Source organism: Nerophis ophidion, linkage group LG06 (genome assembly GCF_033978795.1).
Source record: "Nerophis ophidion isolate RoL-2023_Sa linkage group LG06, RoL_Noph_v1.0, whole genome shotgun sequence".
NCBI lineage: Eukaryota > Metazoa > Chordata > Actinopteri > Syngnathiformes > Syngnathidae > Nerophis > Nerophis ophidion.
This window is the reverse complement of record NC_084616.1, coordinates 69,567,974-69,584,256: the sequence shown is the minus strand read 5'-3', so window position 1 is coordinate 69,584,256 and position 16,283 is coordinate 69,567,974. Positions and strand designations below refer to the sequence as shown.

At 39.8% G+C, this 16,283-nt stretch overlaps 1 protein-coding gene across 1 annotated transcript in view; it reads left to right on the top strand.

The window, feature by feature from the left end:
• The window catches only part of LOC133554616 (cilia- and flagella-associated protein 47-like), a 163,171-nt gene that overhangs the window by 9,320 nt on the left and 137,568 nt on the right, over positions 1-16,283 (top strand). The window contains exons 5-15 of the mRNA XM_061903567.1: positions 1,137-1,221; positions 1,796-1,936; positions 2,872-3,041; positions 3,129-3,232; positions 5,550-5,779; positions 5,851-6,058; positions 9,215-9,440; positions 9,499-9,651; positions 9,963-10,122; positions 13,241-13,337; positions 13,426-13,642. Coding sequence (XP_061759551.1) covers positions 1,137-1,221; positions 1,796-1,936; positions 2,872-3,041; positions 3,129-3,232; positions 5,550-5,779; positions 5,851-6,058; positions 9,215-9,440; positions 9,499-9,651; positions 9,963-10,122; positions 13,241-13,337; positions 13,426-13,642 — 1,791 coding nt within the window. The remainder of the gene's footprint in view (positions 1-1,136; positions 1,222-1,795; positions 1,937-2,871; positions 3,042-3,128; positions 3,233-5,549; positions 5,780-5,850; positions 6,059-9,214; positions 9,441-9,498; positions 9,652-9,962; positions 10,123-13,240; positions 13,338-13,425; positions 13,643-16,283) is intronic.

Here is a 16,283-nt window from a genome sequence, read left to right as displayed (position 1 = left end):
TGGTCTGATGTCTCTCCTGATTGCCTGATTGTGCCCACCTGTGTCACCCTCCCTCATGTGTATAAATGTCTGGTCTTCCTCTTGTCTCGGGCCAGAGTATACTGTTAAACCTTGGTGAGAATGAGGACTCAGGTGCAGAAGGGGGACAATTGACACAGGCGTTAAGTTTTCTTTGAAATCTCTTTGAACAGAGTGATTAAAGCAAAGCGGCTATGGAATCTATGATAAAGACATAGGCAAAACGCAATAAACAGAAAATCATTCCATAGGGAGGAAAAAGGCAATAGCAAAATTACACACAAATCTTCTAACAAAAGAACAACAATCTATGATTAGCTAAAAAAAAGGTAAATCACTCACGCAGAGGAGACAAGAACTTTTTAACAGAAAGTGCGCTATAAAAAGCTGAGAAAACTACAAACTAAAGCACTCCAAGAGGAGGGGGAAAAAAAGGAGGCAAAGCACTGAAATTAGACACAAAATTCTTGACCAAAACCTTTAACAAACAAAATCACTCTTTCTCAGAGGAAACAAAGAAATCAATAAATAAGGCAAGGCAATACTTAGCAAAACTTGGTACAAGGCTGGAGGCACGTAGCGAGACGATATACTCTGGCACAAGACAAGAGGAAGACCAGACATTTATACACATGAGGGAGGGTGACACAGGTGGGCACAATCAGGCAATCAGGAGAGACATCAGACCAGTGAAACAGGAGGAAGGGCAAGTGACCTGAAACGAGAGGGAGAGTTAACCTTTCAAAATAAAACAGGAAATGACAAGACAACATGAAACCAAACAAAACCCAGACAATACTTCACCCAGGTGTGACAAGATCACTGGAAACGTCTCCCTATGAGAAGTGTGCTGTTAGAAATTTGTAATAATTTGTGCAATTTCTTTGTTAAAAAAGCGATGTAATTTACGACCAAAGTTGATTAAAAGCCAACCACATGGACATGTTACATCATTAGATTCATCACATTGTATTCTTGTGGGTTTCTAGCAAACTAATAATGTACATGCACCTTTACATGGCTCTGCACCACAATGTGATGCATTTACTAACTCGCACTATTGACAAACTTAACCGTCTTGTTCGAATAAATATATGTTTCTAATTTTGCATCTTTAGGGTCAAACTTCAAGGCTGCTCTCCTGTGGCTCTCAATATTAAGGCTCAGGTGGTTGACCAGCATCTTGAGATCTTGGACACACAGGTACTACAGCCAGTTCTTTTGTTCACTGTGATGTGTCTTTGACTAAGGATTTTCATAAGTCAAATCTGATTTGTTAGATTTTGCCTCTACTTAACTATGAGTTGAATCTATGGCTTTGTTTTTTAAAGGGAGAAACAAACTGTTATGATGTATAGTACTGTTCACGGTCTAGTCAAGGGGACTCATGCAGATCTAGCCGCTGTGAGGTATTTTTTCCAAAGTTATTCAATTAAATGGATAAATAACAAATACTGTCTTTTATTGAATTTAGCAAAACAAAGATCTCAATTGCGACTTTTTTTTTAACCTCATAAAAGGCAAAACCACACTGATAGACCCCAAACTCTCTTGGAGGGAGGAGGGGGTTTAATGTTGGGCGATTCAACTGCGAGGTTGATAGTCAAATCAGACTCCTACAATTGGAATCATTGAATCTCCGACTATTCACAGCAAGCTCTACTGTTATGTATTTTGTCATTGTGTGAATATACTTTTTAATTTTCCTGAATGAACTCTCCTGAAGGAATCAATAAAGTACTATCTATCTATCTACTTGCTGTGCAACATTTGACAGGGAGTATCTCTGTCCTGCCTGTGGTTCGGACCCGCCTACTTTGGGACATCTTGTGTGGAGCATGTGGTCTTAAACAACAACGGGCCAGATGCATGTGACTGGGTTTGCTTGCTAAAGGAGTCTGCTGCTGGGACCGAAAACGTAAGTCATGTCCCGGGGAAAAAAAGCACACCATGTGATATGAAGGGAAGCAAGACAAAAAAAAAGAATAAAATCAGTTAAGGTCCTATTCTCCCATTCTCCCAACTGTTTATCTATGTGCATATTTCCCTTATTCATATTCATATTATCCTGCCTCTGGACCAGGGCCGTAACCAGGATTTGACAAATATCAAGGTTAAAAATTGGTGGTCTAAGAGGAGCTTTGAAATGCTGAAATCATGGGCATTCCAGCACCATATGAATAATATTTGAGTAACACAATGAACGATCCACAAAAAAAAAAATACTATGCTGAAGTTTAGCATGTTAAACAATTTCAACATCATTAAAACATACATTTAAAAACATTGGATTATTTCAAGGCTGAAAAATTAAAAAAGTTTAAAATTAATTACTGGTTCTTGCTCTAATCAAAAAAAATTTTGATCTCTTTCGGAATTGAAACTAAACCACTTTTGCAAGATCTTGCAAACGATCGATTCGCTACTGCAAATCGGTTCTCATTGTTTAAAATAGCCGTTCAAAAGACACCACTTGTTTGTGAACTTCACATCTTCAACAGGTAAAGACAGGTAACTCTGATAATTGGGGCCGAGACTGAAAACCATAAATAACTTTACCCTAAGTCGACAAATCGGTGCCAATGTCAGACGCATGTTGGCTGTTGTCACAGTCACATGGACCCTATTAGTTGCCCAATATAGGATATTATGCACCAATGCATGTACATGTAGGAGCCAACTTTTGTACAAAGGAATAAACGTAACTGAGGTGACATAAGATGAATGACATACATTTTTCTAAATGAATGGGTTCTCACTGAAACTGAATGGTAAGACATTTGAATAATACTTACCTGTCTACTCAAAGTGAGGAAATGGGTCAGTTGAAATGAATGTGATGTTTCTTTTTAGGGTGGAAATCTTGACAAGAGCACAGATGCCGCCCTGCTATCCAAAATTGAAAATTGCAGTCCAGTCACCCCAATCTTATCTTCGGTATTGGAGTGTATTCCAAACCAAGGCCACCTGGGACCATATAAGAAAACTACTGTGGCAGTCCGCTTCAGTCCCATTGCTCATAGGTAAACTTGAAAATGAGTAGGGAAAACACACTCACCATTACATTGGCAAGGAGACAAAAATCACCTTTTTTAATTTCCTTTCCTCAGATTACGTCAGAAGAAGAGTGATCGCCTAGCATCCCGGCAGGACTATTGTCTTTTTCTGCACTTTGACTCAGTTAGGAGTAAACATGGCTTCACTCACCCAAATGGTATGCATATTAGAGTATTAATTTGGTGGTTTTGTAAACACTTAAATTTGACCGACATTTTACTTCCTATTCACTGCAAAGTAAATTTAAAAATGAAAGCATTGTAGTAATATTCTGGATTTTACCACAGCAACTAACAAAACGTAACAATTTAAATTGTTTTTAGATCGTTAGCCACTGTGAGTAAGATTTGTGCATGCATTTAACTCTACTGTCATTGTAGTATAGACATACATTACCACAGCAGCTCTGTTAGAGTACAACATATGACACTATGAAAAATGAAAACACAAAAATAGAAGTAATCCATGCACAAATGAAGTAAAACAATGCCAGCAAATTTTCAAACTACCATTGGTTAAAAATCTATAATAGGACCCATTCCAAAAGGGTATTTTGGTGTGGGTTATGTTCACAACCGCTCGTGTAATTGTTAATTAGCCAATTTGAAAGGCGTTGACATGAACAGGTTCCACTGTACAAACCCCGTTTCCATATGAGTATGTAAATTGTGTTCGATGTAAATATAAACGGAATACAATGATTTGCAAATCTTTTTCAACCCATATTCAGTTGAATATGCTACAAAAACAACATATTTGATGTTCAAAGTGATTAACTTTTTTTTTTGTTGCAAATAATCATTAACTTTAGAATTTAATGCCAGCAACACGTGACAAAATAGTTGGGAAAGTGGCAGTAAATACTGATAAAGTTGAGGAATGCTCATCAAAAACTTATTTGGAACCTCTCAAAGGTGTGCAGGCTAATTGGGAACAGGTGGGTGCCATGATTGGGTATAAAAACAGCTTCCCAAAAATTGCTCAGTCTTTCACAAGAAAGTATGGGGCGAGGTAAACCCCTTTGTCCACAACTGTGTGAGCAAATAGTCAACCAGTTTAAGAACAACGTTTTTCAAAGTACAATTGCAAGAAATGTAGGGATTTCAACATCTACAGTCCATAATATCATCAAAATGTTAAGAGAATCTGGAGAAATCACTCCACGTAAGCAGCATGACCGGAAACCAACATTGAATGACCGTGACCTTCGATCCCTCAGACGGCACTGTATCAAAAACCGACATCAATGTCGAAAGGATATCACCACATGGGCTCAGGAACACTTCAGAAAACCACTGTCACTAAATACAGTTTGTCGCTACATCTGTAAGTGCAAGTTAAAGCTCTACTATGCAAAGCGGAAGCCATTTATCAACAACATCCAGAAATGCCACCGGCTTCTCTGGGCCCGAGATCATCTAAGATGGCCTCATGCAAAGTGGAAAAGTGTTCTGTGGTCTGACGAGTCCACATTTAAAATTATTTTTGGAAACTGTGTCCTCTGAACAAAGAGGAAAAGAACCAACCGGATTGTTATAGGCGCAAAGTTGAAAAGCCAGCATGTGTGATGGTATGGGGGTGCATTAGTGCCCAAGGCATGGGTAACTTACACATCTGTGAAGGCACCATTAATGCTGAAAGGTACACACAGGTTTTGGAGCAACATATGTTGTCATCCAAGCAACGTTATAAACCCTTGCTTATTTCAACAAGACAATGCCAAGCCACGTGTTACAACAGCGTGGCTTCATAGTAAAAGAGTGCGGGAACTAGACTGGCCTGCCTTTAGACCAGACATGTCTCCCATTGAAAACGTGTGGCGCATTATGAAGCCTAAAATACGACAACGGCGACCCCTTTCTTGTGAAAGACTGAGCATTTTTTGGGAAGCTGTTTTTATACCCAATCATGGCACCCACCTGTTCCCAATTAGCCTGCACACGTGTGGGATGTTCCAAATAAGTGTTTGATCAGCATTCCTCAACTTTATCAGTATTTATTGCCACCTTTCCCAACTTCTTTGTCACGTGTAGCTGGCATCCAATTAATAATTATTTGCGGAAAAAAAAAAGTTCATCAGTTTGAACATCAAATATGTTGTCTTTGTAGCATATTCAACTGAATATGGGTTGAAAATGATTTGCAAATCATTGTATTCCGTTTACATTTACATCGAATACAATTTCCCAACTCATATGGAAACGGGGTTTGTATTTACTATTATCAGGAACATTTTTACATTCTTACGGTTGGTAACACAGAAACTGTGTTGATTTTCTTTAGACTCTGCAAAGGTACCAACATCTGGACTAGTTCCTGAAGGGTTTCGGTAAAAAACCGTGTCCTCTGCAGTAGACATTTGTTTGGAAATAAAATAGCCAAAGTGTCCATTGCAAAGGACATTGGGTGTCAGGAGGATATACTTTCTCACACTTAGTGACTCACAAACATTCTCTTGTCTTGTCTCTCGACAGGTAGCAGCATTGTTGAGCTAGCAGTGACAGGCTCCGGGCTGCCTGTTGCTCTGCGTCCAAATCCATCAGAGAGTTTTGACTTCTCCACCTGCAATGTGGGCCATCGTGCAGAACGCCTTTGTGTGCTGCAGAACCTCTGCCCACACCTTTCTGTCAACTTTCGATTCCGCAGGTTAGCGCATTTCAGCAGCGAACCCTCCTTCGGCACCATCGCCCCTGGACAGTGTCAGGTAATACCAGGAGTTGTTGTTAAAGCACAGTATTGTAGTTAAATGGTGTTTTCTCTATGTTGCTTCCGCAGGATGTAGTTTTGTATTTCAACGCACGGCAGCAGGGAAAGTTCCAAATGTGCCAGAAACTTGATGTTTTGGGGTATGTTGTTGGCCGAAGAGGTAACACCAGTGAGGATGACGCTAAACTCAAGTTTGGCAGCTTCTACACCATTAATCTACATTTATCAGCGATCGGCAAAATTGCGTTGATGCCACCTGTGCCTAAATTAAATCCCGGTAAGTAATAGAAAATATTGGATTGTATTAAAGGGGCTGTTTGCAACCTTTACGCATATGCGTAGTGGGCGCTAACTTTTCAAAGTGTTTTAAGCATTATACCTCACCCTCTTCCGGTTTTCATCATGTGATGAAGTAACTACGGAAATATGGACAGAAATGTAAAATATATCCATCCATCCATTTACTACCGCTTATTCCCTTTTGGGTCGCGGGGGGCGTTGGTGCCTATCTCAGCTACAATCGGGCGGAAAGCGGGGTACACCCTGGACAAGTAAACACAGTAAATAGAATTTTTAGACAGAATGTAAAATGAGGCTTGATTTTAACATTACTGCTTTCTTTGTGGACAAAGAAATACACATATAACATGCATATATTTTTACAAAACAATAGAACCCCATTAATAATTAATACACACAGAACCCATAACAAATTCAATTAATTAATTAATTAATTAGAAAATATTCAAAACATAATGCTAATGACTTCAACATGAAGGCACTGAGCCATGGGGCTGTTATAATTCAATATTTTAATTGTTTAAAGGCCTACTGAAATGAAATTTTCCTATTTAAACAGGGATAGCAGGTCCATTCTATGTGTCATACTTGATCATTTCGCGATATTGCCATATTTTTGCTGAAAGGATTTAGTAGAGAACATTGACGATAAAGTAAGCAACTTTTGGTCGCTAATAAAAAAGCCTTGCCTTTACCGGAAGTATGTGCGCGTGACGTCACCGGTGTGAGGGGACCTTATATCCTCACATTGTTTATAATGTGAGCCACCAGCAGTAAGAGCAATTCGGACCGAGAAAGCGACAATTTCCCCATTAATTTGAGCGAGGATGAAGGATTCGTGGATGAGGAAAGTTAGAGTGAAGCACTAATAAAAAAAAGAAAAGGCGGCGGCTCCAGGCGGCGGCAGTGTGAGCGTTTCAGTTGTAATTAGACACATTTACTAGGATAATTCTGGAAGATCCCTTATCTGCTTATTGTTTTAATAGTGTTTTAGTTAGATTATAAAGACATAACTCAATGTCTGATGGCTGCGGTGAACACACCAGTGTCTCAGAGAGAAGCCGAGGAGCCAAGCTCACAGCTGCCTTTTTTGACAGCTACTGCAGGAGGACGCATAATCCACTGATGTCTCCGGTAAGATATATATCACAATTTTCCCATCCAAAAACATGTTAGTTGACGAAAAGAAACATATTCGCGTGACTGCTCTGTGTTAAAGCTTCACAGCAAACAAAAAAACACCGGCTGTGTCTCGGTGCTAAAGGCAGCTGCAATCCACCGCTTTCCACCAACAGCATTCTTCTTTATAGTCTCCATTATTAAATGAAGAAATTGCAAAAGATTCAGCAATACAGATGTCCAAAATACCGTGTAATTATGCGATGAAAAGAGACGACTTTTAGCTTTAAGTGGTGCTGAGCTAAAATGTCCCCTCCAACCAATAACGTCACAAACACACGTCATCATACGCGTCATCATTCCACGACGTTTTCAACAAGAAACTCCGCGGGAAATTTAAAATTGTAATTTAGTAAACTAAACAGGCCGTATTGGCATGTGTTGCAATGTTAATATTTCATCATTGATATATAAACTATCAGACTGTGTGGTCGGTAGTAGTGGGTTTCAGTAGGACTTTAATTTACGTATACTATTCTATATGACATTCTGTCTGTAATAAACATTTTATTATTAAAACTAATTCTTATTAAGTAAAAGTTAAAGTTATGATTTATTTCTTGTATTTAAGAAGTAAAAAACTCTTCCATCAGGTGTACAGTATGTAGTAGCCAGGGTTGGTTTAGTTCAGGGGTCCCCAAACTTTTTGACTTGGGGGGCCGCATTGAGTTAAAAAAAAATTGGCCGGGGGTGTGTGTGTGTGTGTGTGTGTGTGTGTGTGTGTGTGTGTGTGTGTGTGTGTGTGTGTGTGTATGGAAATTTATACGGCAGAGGGGTTAGTGCGTCTGCCTCACAATACGAAGGTCCTGCAGTCCTGGGTTCAAATCCAGGCTCGGGATCTTTCTGTGTGGAGTTTGCATGTTCTCCCCGTGAATGCGTGGGTTCCCTCCGGGTACTCCGGCTTCCTCCCACTTCCAAAGACATGCACCTGGGGATAGGTTGATTGGCAACACTAAATTGGCCCTAGTGTGTGAGTGTGAATGTTGTCTGTCTATCTGTGTTGGCCCTGCGATGAGGTGGCGACTTGTCCATGGTGTACCCCGCCTTCCGCCCGATTGTAGCTGAGATAGGCGCCAGCGCCCCCCGCGACCCCAAAAGGGAATAAGCGGTAGAAAATGGATGGATGGATGGATGGATGGATGGATGTAAATGTGTATATATATACTCCTCGATACTAAATGACTAAAGAGTGTGCATTTGCCGCGATGATATGATGTTATCGATGGGAAAATGCATTTTTTGACATTATGATTTGCCTGAGCCACTAGGAGACCCCGAGAGTAACAAGCGGTATAAAATAGATTAGAAAGTACAAATAAGAAAAAAAAAAATTATACTTCCCGCGGGCTGTAATGATGAAACTGACAGAAAAAGTTAAATTCGATCGGGAACAAGTGATTAGATTTTGGGGGTGATCCGGATAATTTATTTTACGTTACCTTACGTTTACATTAGGAGGCTGAACTTTTTCGTGTTCATGCTACACCCAAAGAGAAAAAGACAGTGAATATCTGACGAAGGTTCACTAATTCCACTCTTTTATGGCACAAACATGCCCAAATGTTGATACCTGTGCAAAGAATGAACTCTCTTGCAAAACAAACAAACAAAAAAACATGCACAGACGTGCCTATTTAATTTATCCTTTGATTTGCTGAGGTTTGTTTCTCTGTTAATTAGTTAGCAATATAACACAAAACTTTATGGGTGGATTATGATTAAACTTTCAGGGCATGTCAGAAATGGGAATTGGATCAAGTGATTAGATTTTGGGGGTGCAAAATCACCGTCTTTATTCTGGATTCTTAAAGGATTCTTTACTATCGGTAGATACGGCCTGCTGGAGGTGTGCATTCTCTTAGTACTTTTCTAGGTATTTAATAAAGTAATTTCTGTAATGTACACTATTTATATTTTATGTCAATGAAAACTTAATTATTGGCTACTATTTCAGGTATTACACCACAAGTGACCAATCCGAGCGGATCCCGTCCTCGCGTTCCATCTTCTGAGTTGCCCCGCTGCTATGGGATGGTGCGTGCTGCAGTGCTCAACGCCTGCAAGACCAATTTCCACATGCATCACAGAAAGGGTCCAAAACCAGATGGTGAAGTTTATGTGGCTCTGCCGAATGACCGATCCAGCAGTGTCCGACCATCCTCACCACACACGCAATACAGGTAGTGTTAGGAACACATACCTCAAAAGTTACACCGAGGTAACATCCTGTGTTTACAGGACCATCTTCACTGGAGTACACCGGTATAGCTTTGTGGATCCTGACTACAGCTTTACTTGGCAGGAGACGGAGCAAAGACAGAAACATAAACAGACTTACGCCGAATTCGTCAGGCAACTCAGACAAACACGACTGCAAAAGATTAAGACCAAGTAAATACAAAAAAATACATTTGCACTCAAAATGATCCAACACTCAGGTTTCTAAACTTGCCATATTTTGGAACAAATCAAAAATACAAAGAAAATGTTTCTTACCAAGCTTCTTGTAAATGGTCTTGTAGTCCATTTAACAGCTCTTTGGTAAATCGGTTTAAATGGAATAGAATATTTATGTAAAATGTGTTTTTTAATTAGCAATCTATTGAAACATACAGTGGTGGCAGAATTATTTCAAGTGCAACTGTATACTTATAAAAGTAGCATGTGATATTAGACCAATCTTTGTTATGTTTGGTTATTAGACAGGAAGCCCAAATGGAGAACTATGGGATTATAGCTTCTCAAGGCCTTGTACCTCCCAAGATCCTCATCAGTGACTTGAATGGGAAACAAAAGTCCAAGAGCAAGCCTAAGCTTGCTTCCTTTGGCCGGTCCCAGGGCATGACTGTCAGCAGAGGGCAGGTCAGTCTCTTAAATGATGATTTAGTATTCCACACTAATGTCTGCCATGTTTAAGGGAACTTGTTAATTGTCTGTATTAAATTTGGAAGATGTGAAGGAAGGGGTTTATGAGTTGGTCAGTCGGTCACTAAGTTATCTGAACAAAACATCCACTTTGTGTGGGAGGTCCAACCCTTCATTTTCTACCGTTCGCCCCTTTCGGGGTTGCAGAGGGTGCCGGAGCCTATCTGTGCTGCAATGTAAAGAGCATCCATCCATTCTCTACCGCTTATTCCCTTTCGGGGTCGCGGGGGGCGCTGGCGCCTATCTCAGCTACAATCGGGCGGAAGGCGGGGTACACCCTGGACAAGTCGCTACGTCATCGCAGAGCCAACACAGATAGACAGACAACATTCACACTCACATTCACACACTAGGGCCAATTTAGTGTTGCCAATCAAACTATCCCCAGGTGCATGTCTTTGGAGGTGGGAGGAAGCCGGAGTACCCGGAGGGAACCCACGCATTCACGGGGAGAACATGCAAACTCCACACAGAAAGATCCCGAGCCTGGATTTGAACCCAGGACTGCAGGACCTTCGTATTGTGAGGCAAACGCACTAACCCCTCTGCCACCGTGAAGCCCAATGTAAAGAGCAGTGGTTCTTAATTTTATTTTATTTGATTTTTTTTTTCGAGGTACCGGACCCCACCAATTACATATGCATATTCACCGAACCCTTCTTTAGTGAAAAAAAAAAAATGTAAAATGTAAAGAGCAGTGGTTCTTAATTTTGTTCGAGGTACCGAACCCCACCAATTACATATGCACATTCACCGAACCCTTCTTTAGTGAAAAATAAAATGTTTTTTTGTTTTTTTCAAATTCAAAACAAAGTTATACGTTTTTGGTAACACTTTAGTATGGAGAACATATTCTAAGTAATATATACTTAACTTAGAGTTATTTGGTTAGGGTTAGGGTTAGAGTTATAATAAGTCCATGCCAAATAAGGCATCAATAAGTAATAAATAATGATTAGTTAAGAGCCAATATGTTACTAATTTGCACGTTAATAAGCAACTAATTAATGGTGAATATGTTCCCCATACTAAAGTGTTACCATGTTTTTTTACTGGTGCACAAAATGCAAACATGAAAACCAGCACAGTGCATAAACTCACAACAAATTACACACCTGCAAATCAGTCAGCTGTTGCCGTACCCGTAATATGCCGATAGGGAGAAGTTTATATTTACACGATGAGTCGGGTGTGTTTTGACCTCCGCCGGACCCCTGAGGCTAACTCACCGAACCCCAAGGGTTCGATCGAACCCAGGTTAAGAACCACTGGTATGGAGCATTTCTACCTTTAAGGTACTCAAAGCACTTTGACACTATTTCCACGTTCACCCATTCACACACAAATTCACACACTGATGGCGGGAGCTGCTCTGCAAGGCCCTAATCACTACCCATCAAGAGCAAGGTTGAAGTGTCTTGCTCAAGGACACAATGGACATGGCTAGGATGGCGGAAGCTGGGGATCGAACTACGAACTCTTATGTTGCTGGCACAGCTGCTCTAACAGGCGAACCACGCCATCTCCAAAAATGTGTTTTTATAGTTACTCTGGTAGAATCCAGGTAAATACTGCATTGCTTTACACTGAACAGGAAGTGACTGTGTGCAAGTTAACAATACTACAATGTTTAATAGAAATGACAATTTCGATTCTCTTATTTTATGTTGACAAAAACTGTTAACCATATATGTTTTAGGTCAACGTAAGCGTGCACATTTTTGAAAAATGCTATGGACCAGGACTTGATGAATTGGTCTACATAGTCAAGGTGTTGACATAGATGGTACCAACGTAAACAGGTTGCACCTTATTTTAAATATCAATCAATCAATCAATCAATGTTTATTTATATGGCCCTAAATCACAAATGTCTCAAAGGACTGTACAAACCATTACGACTACGACATCCTTGGAAGAACCCACAAAAGGGCAAGGAAAACTCACACCCAGTGGGCAGGGAGAATTCACATCCAGTGGGACGCCAGTGACAATGCTGACTATGAGAAACCTTGGAGAGGACCTCAGAAGTGGGCAACACCCCCCCTCTAGGGGACCGAAAGCAATGGATGTCGAGCGGGTCTAACATGATACTGTGAAAGTTCAATCCATAGTGGCTCCAACACAGTCGCGAGAGTTCAGTTCAAGCGGATCCAAGACAGCAGCGAGAGTCCCGTCCACAGGAAACCATCTCAAGCGGAGGCGGATCAGCAGCGTAGAGAAAATATCTCAATAATAAGGAATTATTGGTATTGTTATAATTTGTTGAGGTCAAATAAATATGTCCCTACAACCCTGGTGTAGAAGCTTGTCAATGGTACGGCATGGGTCTTTATACAGTTGGGTGTCTTGCAATGTAATTTAAGGTCATTGAACAAAATATGGGCTTCACGGTGGAAGAGGGGTTAGTGCGTCTGCCTCACAATACGAAGGTCCTGGGTAGTCAGGGTTCAATCCCGGGCTGGGGATCTTTCTGTGTGGAGTTTGCATGTTCTCCCCGTGAATGCGTGGGTTCCCTCCGGGTACTCCGGCTTCCTCCCACCTCTAAAGACATGCACCTGGGGATAGGTTGATTGGCAACACTAAATTGGCCCTAGTGTGTGAATGTTGTCTGTCTATCTGTGTTGGACCTGCGATGAGGTGGCGACTTGTCCAGGGTGTATTCCCCCTCCCGCCCGATTGTAGCTGAGATAGGCACCGGCGACCCCAAAGGGAATACGCGGTAGGAAATGGATGGATGGATAAACAAAATACTCAACATGACATTTCTAGATTGGGTGTATTTAGCATTTTATTTTATTTGTCACTGAGTAAAGCATACTGCACCTGTTCACACGGAACATTTTTGGAAGGTGAAAGCATAGAACAAAGAAGAACTGAATTGTATTTAAATGCTGATGTAAATGTATGATCTATAGACTGCATAATGTTATGTTAAATTTGTGACAATATTTATATTTAAATAAGTGCCATAAAGCGAATACGGATGTAGAAATGGCAGTAAGATTATTCTGGTTGTCCTTGTACTGTTATAAATATTGTATCTCCCATCAAGGTGTCAGACCAGTTGCATGCAGTTCCAGCTACCAGCCAGGAGGTGGCAGACTGTGACAGGACTTTGACAGCTCAGCAGCTTTATCAAGTTGTCATTGGTATGTTTTGCACCTTTTAATGGTGAGGATGTAATCAGAGTTGTATGTGTTTTACATATTTCTGTGTCCTCTCTCATATTATGACAAGCTCCATTATTCGTGGACTTTGGTGAGGTGTGTGTGGAGTCGGTGTGTGTGCAGAACCTGGAGCTGACCAATCACCTGTCAGTGTTTGTGAGGGTCCAGTTAGAGGTGGACTGCCCTGAGCTGCAAGGATTGTCCCCATTGTCTCACGTGCTACCACCAGGATCCCAGAACCAAATACCTCTGACCTTTCAAAGTCACCGGCTGGGTGATTTCTGCAGGTTTGAGGAAGAAGAAAAAGTTTTGTGTCTCCATTCATTCTAAGCAAACCAGTATGGTTGTTAGAAATAACATTTTTTGGGTATCTTTTGAACGCACAGTAGACAAATTAGTATTTGATCTCGTGCTGAATTTTTAAGTTTACGCCCTGACAAAAAGGATATGAAGTGTACATCATTTTTGATGATAGCATTATTGTAACAAAGAAAGACCAAATATAAAAAAAACAATATAAGATTTTAATGTATTTGTATTGGATTGAACTAAATAAGTATTTGATGCAAAGGTGAGTAAGAACAACCTATAATAAATGATGAAATCACCAGACTTGGACGATTTTCATCCAGATGTTTAATTTGGTTGAATAAAAGCAGATACACAGACATGACACAAAAATACAGTAATTTCAAATGGCAACTTTCTGGCTTTAAGAAACACTAGAACAAATCAAGAATAAAAACAGTATTGTAACATTAATTTTTAGATCAAATTATGGAATCACTGAATTCTGAAAAAAACACCAAGGATTACCCATGTAAATTTTAATTTCCAAAGCTAACACCTGCATCCCATTTAATGTGTTTATTAATTTGCGGTTAATAAGTAGTGTTTACACCTTGGAGAGCTGTTGCGCCAGATGGGTTGACATGAATCATTGCTCCAACACGAGATATGTTAATTGAAACAACAAAGAAGATTATCAAATTTCTTCAAGAAGGTAAATAATAACGCAATGTTGTAAACAATATTGATTATTTAGTCTGCTGTGTCTAAAGTCTAGACTAAGTACTGTACACAAAACATGAAAAGGTTGTAAAAGGCCAGAATACTGGTAGACCAAGGAAAACATCAAAGTGTCAAGACAGAATATTTAAAGAAATGTCTTGAAAACAGAAACTGTACACCAAAACAAATGGGTGGAAACTGGAGTCACCGCCTGTGACCGAACTGCAAGAAACCGCCTAAAAAAAATGGGATTCAAACACAGAAAAGTTAAACAAAAGCCATCACTAACAACTGAACATAAAAAACAAGGTTACAATGGGCTAAGAAAAAGCAATTGTGGACTATGGATGACTGGATGGAAGTCATATTCAATGATCAATTGCAAATCTGCATTTGGCAAGGTAATGATGCCGGAACTTTTTATTGTGCTGTTCCAATGAGATTTGTGAAGACGACAGCTTGAAAAAAAGGTGCACATTTCCACAGTTATTGATGATATGGGGCTGCGAGTCCGGTAATGGCACTTAAGAGATGGCTGTCATTACATCTTTAATAACTACAAGTTTACATTGACATTTTGGGTGTAATAACATGTGTGTGTGTGTGTGTGTGTGTGTATATATATATATATATATATATATATATGTATATATATATATATATATATATATATATATAGTTTGTTTCTGTTATGTATATATTAGATGGATAGATAGATAGTACTTTATTGATTCCTTCAGGAGAGTTCCTTCAGGAAAATTAAAATTCCAGCAGCAGTGTACAGAGTTGAGATCAATTTAAAAAAAAAAAAAGTAAATAATGGGGGTTTAAAAGGAAACAAAATAGAGAAATATTACAAAAAGAATAAAAACAATGGGAATAACAATATAACAGTAAAATAAGAATATAACAAGACAAAGTAGGCAGTAGTGACCATGTTATAAAAACGTATTGCACTGTTAATGTTTTGCATCCCATGTCATCCTAATACCCCCCGGCCCCCGTCCCAGAGAGGAGTTGTACAGTCTAATGGCGTGTGGGACAAAGGAGTTCTTGAGTCTATTAGTCCTGCACTTGGGATGAAGCAGTCTAGCACTGAACAGGCTCCTCTGGCTACTGATAACGCTATGCAGAGGGTGACTGGCATCATCCAGGATGCTCACTAGTTTGTCAACAATCCTCTTCTCTGCCACCGTCACCAGTGAGTCCAGTTTCATTCCCATTGTAGAACCGGCCCGCCTGATCAGTTTCTCAAGTCTGGAGCTGTCCTTCTTAGATGTACTGCCCCCCCAGCATACTACCATGTAGAACAGAACACTGGCAACCACAGACAGGTTTAATATTATTAGGATGTTTGGGGATGACGACATCGATGTTCAATACGAGAGTGTATATTGCCATACAGAGCAGAAATTGAAGACTTTCTTGGAAGAAAGATACATTAAGTCAATGTCATGGCCCTGCTTGCATATATTTGGATTTCAATCTAATTAAAAATCTGTGGTGGAAATTGAAGAAAATGCTCAATGACAAAACTCCAACTTGCAAAGCTGATCTGACAACAGCAATCAGAGAAAATTAGAGCGAGATTATCGAAGAGAACTGTTTGTCACTTGCCTCAGAATGAAAGCCAGAAGTGGTGCAGCATACTAATAGTGGTGTGTTGGAGTGTTTTGTGTTTGTTTTTCACAGTTCCATAAATGGTTCCTCAGAATTGAGTGATTCCCTATAATCACTGTTTGATCTAAAAAATAAAACTGTTCCTATCAACATTTTTATTCTTGATTTCTTTGTGTTTCTTAAAGCCAGAAAGTTGCCATTTGAAATGACTTCAGTTTTGTGTCATGTCTATTGTCTGCTTTTTTTTCTACAAAATTAAACAACTGAATGTACAACCTCCAAGACTAGCGAGTCCAG